The sequence below is a fragment of the Schistosoma mansoni genome, chromosome 2 (assembly GCF_000237925.1).
Source record: "Schistosoma mansoni strain Puerto Rico chromosome 2, complete genome".
In the NCBI taxonomy this organism is placed as follows: domain Eukaryota; kingdom Metazoa; phylum Platyhelminthes; class Trematoda; order Strigeidida; family Schistosomatidae; genus Schistosoma; species Schistosoma mansoni.
In genome coordinates this window covers 19,157,235-19,163,532 of record NC_031496.1, presented here as the reverse complement: position 1 = coordinate 19,163,532, position 6,298 = coordinate 19,157,235, and the positions used below count along the sequence as shown (strand labels likewise).

Genomic DNA, 6,298 nt, shown 5'->3' with positions numbered 1-6,298 from the left:
CATTTTACCGTGTCTCTATTAATTTCCGAGATAAAAAAGTAATTCCTTTATACATAGTGAAATAAAATCGTTCACTAAAAATCCTAGTCCATGAATTGATGCTAGTCAGAACAAGCTACTTAATATTAATTAGTAGCCATACAATTCATCCTGAGCAAAAAATCCCTTCCGTTAACTATGACTTGCAAGTACGTCATTGAAGTAGATCACATTGGTCTGGATTTCTTTACATCCGACTGAATTACCGCATACTTTACAAGTGACTGGGTGGTATTCTTTCGTGACATTCCGGTTTGATTCCAAACTGTTTTCTGAAGATTTTTTCGCATTATGTGGTTTTGATATCGTTCGAGTTATGATTTGTGTTTCGTCCAAAAGACAATTGATAGGGTGTTCTGTATAATATTGGGTCTTGAAATGGGGGTGTCTGAAATATAAAAAAACCACATATAATTTAAAACTCCCTTTCTCCTACATGTTGCTAATCACGAACAAAATATGTAAAGTGTTATATCATAGTGAAGACATAAGTACAGGTAACTTCCGGGACCTATTAATAGACTATTATTCTATATATATTCTTATTGTTTAACTATTGAGTGATTAGATTATGTATATCTATATTCATCTTATTATAAGCTTCATTTTGACCTATGAATTATTATCATACGGTTTACTGCCCCTAATTTATATTCAGTTTATTGATTATTGTCTCCCACGTTCACAGCCGCATTTTGGCTTAATCTCGTACAAATATTATTTTCTATTTCATGGTATGATGCGATCTGTCTGTCTGGTATATAAACTAAATACGCTTGAAATAAATGATTCGCATAGCAGAAGCTGTAATTGGTGTTCTGGACTCAATTGGAAGGGCTAGACGGACAAGGGATCAATAAGGACGCTAGACTGTTCATACTGGTCGAACGTCATTGATTTGGCAGTGTTAAGATTGGAAACGTCGTATTTCGATCGGTAGATAATTCACGTGATAAAAAGCCGGACATAAAGTCATAACATAAAGCATTAATATAAAAGGATTCATCACGCTTTAATATTATCCTAGTATGTCATGTTATAATGAGATTTGTCTAATCATATTCCTTATCATACTGATGCGATTTAAATCGCTTAATCCACTTAGCCTACCATGCAAATGTAAGGAGACTAAAAAGTTACAAATTAGAGGTACCCAAAGATTAATTATTATGGTCCAAATCATCGTGAAAATGATTGACAAAGAAAATGTGAAGGAATGAATGTGACTATAAATGAAGGGAATACTATATACAAAGTTGCGCTTTTTAGCAAATACATTAATGATTATGTTCTGAAAATAGTCGTTCAAAAACACACAAAGGATTTATGTTTTCCCATTGATTATTTAAAGTTATAACGAAACATGCGGTATTATCCGAGCTAGAAATGTATTTAGATAGCTAAAATCCTATATTCTGTACGCACAATTTCTAGTTAGGGTCTAATAATACCGTGGGTGCCTACATATCTAAAATCAAGACCATACATCCACCTATACATGTATATCGTGGCTTAATCACACGAGGTTTAAGGCAGATTCTAATTATTCCCAGTCGTTACAAGATATCTAATAGCACAGAACCATACAACATATTTAGTCTAAAATAAAGCACAAACTTACCTGTGACTAACGAGAGATAACACAGACATACATCCAGGACAGTTAAGGATGGCATCAGATTTCTTGCTCTTCCCGCCAGGGAGATTTTCTTGCACCCATTTAGCATTAGCCTCATCTTCCTCGTAATCGCAAAGTGGATCTTTATATACTGGAAAGTCAACTTTATGTAATGAAAACAAATCATTATTAAGCAGTAAAACACACCATCATCATCATGATCCTTTTTAAATCTCACTCTGAGATTTTCATTTTGCTTTCTTTCTGTTTTCGAATCCGTTGCTTTTTGGTGGACACTTCTAATCAGTAAATCAAGTTCTTTGTTCATTAATTCATCAAACTCCATAGCTTTAGCTTTAGAGATCTCGACCGCGTTGACACTTCTGTTGTCATAACACGAATCACTTCAAAGAAAGAAATAACACAAACAATAATTGATGGTCATAAATTACCTGGATGAACTACTATCGGACTCACAACCATCATAATCTGAGGAGAACATTTGTCTGCAATAAAAGGAAATGACAAATAAATAAAGTGGTGAATACGGTCAGATACCAATCGAAACTTGACACTTAAAACAACTTTAAGTAATCTGAAGTATTGTGTGGGAGAAGACATGAAACAGAATGTCACTTTCTAAACTAATCGTTAGAGATAGGTACAACTACTGACGCAAATCCAAGTACACTATTCAAACAAACTTTTCACTGTAGGTATCAATGCCAAGGTTGGATTTGACGGTTTCAAATAAATTGATCATTGGATAGAAAGTTAACAGAAAAACAACTCTCGTTATATCCCAATGAGTAAAAAATTGTATTTCTGACTTTTCGTGACTTGATGTAAACCGCTTCTTCAGAGTAGATAAATAACAGAATTAAATTAACACAAGTTTAAATAGTACAAGGGAAACAATGCGGAATATTTTTAGTGCAATCAAAATCATAATAGGTCTGAATATGTCAATAAACTTCTCACAACATACCTATCCAGTACAATGTAGTAATATAGTAGGATGCATTCTCACATTTGAATTAGCCGAAACGTTGAACCTAATGCAATCGACTCACAAGTTTTTACTACGAATTGCAACACATGGATTTCAGGCCTTATCTTTCTAGGCCATATATTACACTCATACACTTGCCAATACTCATAGAGACTATACCGTTATTGTATGAGTAGTTAGATTTCCAGCTGACTAAGACAAATTATTTATAAAGCTTCTGATTTCGCATTTCCCACAAAATTCAGATTTGACTGTGGAACATAATGCTTAAGATGTTTCTGATCGGCGTGTTGCATTATCCTTAATCAAATATTTTCATGATAGATGGCTTCAGTGTATTTTTGTACCATATAGCTTTTACGTCATATCAACTAAACAAACAAATTCTGCAACATCATTAAAATGGTATTCAAGTGACACAATGGATAATGATATTAGAATAACTTCTCAACAAACCGTCTCACAGTTTTGTATAGGAAATCAAACTGGACACCGTTATACCCAAAAGAGTTATTAATCAATTTATTTGATTTCATATGAGCATCCAAGGCAATGCAATAAAAGTTAGGTATATTTCACTACTTAAATGTGTTCCACTGTAAAACAGCAGTATATACTTTTGTTACGAACGAATCAACTAAACAAACAAGTCATCCTAAAAAATATCTAAAGATGGAAGATTTTGAGTACGTTCTGTTGTTTCAGCTACCTAAATTAGATTCACAGATCTACAGAGATAAAACTACCTGATTATTGACATAATAAACAGAATGAGCAATAGCTCAGTTTTTGTCAAGGAACTTATATGTAGTTGTTATAGCCGTAAATACCCTAGTATTTTTACATTTAGATGAATTATGATTAATAACATCTTTAATGCCTTCTAATAATAACAAGGAGAGAGTTAGACCAACATACTTATTTTTTAGAATACTTTGTTGCGTAAACTAAACTGAACAAAGGCGCCATTAATACTCAGCCAACTCTCCACATACACATGAAACTGAAGTATAAAATTTGTCGGGATACACCTAACCACAGCCATTGATTAAAATCAATAGGGTCGCACAAGAAAAAAATGAAGTTACAGATGTCGTTCCAGCAGAATTTAAGAACATGAATAATAGGTTCAGGTTAACATCGCTATACACATTTTCCGATACACACAGCCTGTTGAATTTTAGAGAACACGAGTATTTACAGATTGAATGGTTACTCAAGAAGGGGAAAATAAAAATGTCGAAAGAATTCAGATTATTACTCCAAACTTTGATTTACAAAGGTAACGAAATGTCTTCGACTTGACTAATTCTTAAAATGATGGTAAAAGGAAAAGATATAAATAAGTTCGAAAAATATATAGAATTTCAACTTAATTTACGAATTTTCAACGAAAGGCTCTTGAAGTTTAGAAGCAAGGTACTATCTCTCCCGTTTTTCGTCGTCATGGCTACTAAAGATCCTCCTATCTTAACCGTGTTATTATTCCCAATCCCTAATACTAGCTTATGATACCTCTTGGTCTAATGTCTAACCCCTAATACTTTCGACTATATCTAATTAGATATGATCGAATTATGATAATAACTCACCAAACGTGTTGAACCTATTTGTACACTGTAACTACTCAACCTTATTTGTTTAAATTCCTGCTTTAACTAAGTGACAGTTTTTAATGGGCTAAAAAACTTTATGGTTGGTGCCATAATATGCTTTAATGGTGGGTAATAATTCTGCACCGTCCACAGCCATTCCTGAGTGGGAGAATATCACAGGCAGAAATTTATAGAATAAATGTGATTTGGCATCTCAATGACAATTCAGTATGTTTTAGAAAGAGCTATAAAACACGTTACTTACCAACACTGCTTGTAAGATGAAACCTCAGTTTAAAGTGCGCAGTATTAAAAGTCGCAAACTATAAGTATGTAGTTATAAAAGGAAACAGTCTTATTTGACCACAACTCAGAAACAACAAAGTTAAGGATAGCAACATGAACGAGGAAAACCAATGAACAAGTCTAACAACAGTAACGCAGCCTACAAATGTTGCGCTGTTATATATTTACATCTCATAGTTTTATATACAACAAGACAATCAAATTGTCTTTTATCTTACTAAAACGTTGATGTGACCACATATGCCCTCGAGAATTTTAAGAACGAAATACATTAAAATATATATTTCAGACGACAATATAGCCAAGGATCCGTTCAGAAAGAAGACACGGATCTTCAACAAGAACTGTAGTTGACAACCCTAAAATCAAATATCAAACAGGTGGGAACACTTCAGAAAATCCTGTTATGTGACATATCTGCAATAAGAGGTCGTCCAATCTATCCGAAAAAATATTTTCTCTAATACACTGTAAAAACTGTCCTACCCAGCTGTTTGATTAAACATCAAACTCTTATCAGAACTATTTTGGTGGCCTTGTACGAATGAACGAATGGGAAAATGGACATGTTTCCGTGTTAGCTGCCAAATATCTAGGATGAAATGACATAATAAATGTCTTTTGTTAGACCTCCAGATGCTTGTTTCAACCACGCCCGCCTTGATTCGGTTGTACCCTTGCCAGAATCAAACGAATACTCTTATATGTGGACGTATGTGCACCGTATGTGCAAGATATATGAAAGAAATTATTTCCGAACCGGTGACCTGTGCCTTTATCGAACGACAATTTTCAAACTACGGTAACCCTACGGCCATTACTACAGACCGCCGACGCTAGTTCTGAACTAAATTGTTCGCTTATTCACTAAGTTCTTCGGTATCAAACGATTTGGGATGACTTTGACTCAACTACAAGCCAGTATTTTGGTAAAATGACTTCATCAATAGTGTAAAACCTCATTCATTTCGTGTGTAAGTTTTTGTCACTATCGTATGGCATATATATCTATGTACGACGATGTCCTTTTGCTTATTTTGAGTATTTTTATCATTTTTCATTTTATAGTTTGATTACTTCTGTTCAGTGAACGCCCTCTGCATCTGCAGCTATAACTAGGTTATAAAAGGCAATAACCACAGACTTTAGGCAGTGCATCAAACGGAGTTAAATTATGGATAAAACTTTCGACAGGTTAACAATGGCATTCCTTTTTAAGTAACGGCCTTTTCAACGCATACTAGAAACCAAGATGCTTACAACTTTTCTATTTCCTTCCGGATTATCAATACTTCCGCCAAAACAAGCATTCAGGTAGAACCGAATACTTGTCGTAAGTGATTATAGGTTTCTTTTTCGAATCTACATGTTTCGTGTGAACAGTGGAGTGGTTCCTCAGGTTCGAATGATTAGATATTTTGTATATTTAAAAAGAGGATTCTTCCTTAATTAACGTCAAGATGACTAAAGAGGCATGAAAGTCCTGAAAATCTCGAGTTGGGTGGTTATGAGAAGGCTGAAAACATCTTAGTGATCTCAAAACATTGTGACTCAGGTACTTATTTACTTCCTTATTTTTCGTAGCCGCTGTATTTCTTATCATCCAATGTTGGACGTTGAAGGGTTCATGTATTTAGATTAGAAACTTGAGCCCCAACTACTCTGCCCCAGGATCTGATTAAAAAACCTACCACAATAACTAGCCCGACTTTTGCCAACTATGAGGAC

The 6,298-nt window shown here is 34.2% G+C and overlaps 1 protein-coding gene across 1 annotated transcript; it reads right to left on the bottom strand.

Annotated features, from left to right (window-relative positions):
• Window positions 1-1,316: 1,316 nt before the first annotated feature.
• Window positions 1,317-5,880, bottom strand: Smp_004260 (hypothetical protein; the record flags this gene model as incomplete). Its single annotated transcript, XM_018795984.1, has 5 exons — window positions 1,317-1,419; window positions 1,661-1,820; window positions 1,865-2,061; window positions 2,110-2,163; window positions 5,831-5,880. The coding sequence occupies 5 exons, from the start codon at window positions 5,878-5,880 to the stop codon at window positions 1,317-1,319; spliced, it is 564 nt and encodes a 187-aa protein (XP_018650242.1).
• Between the last annotated feature and the right edge of the window lie 418 nt (window positions 5,881-6,298).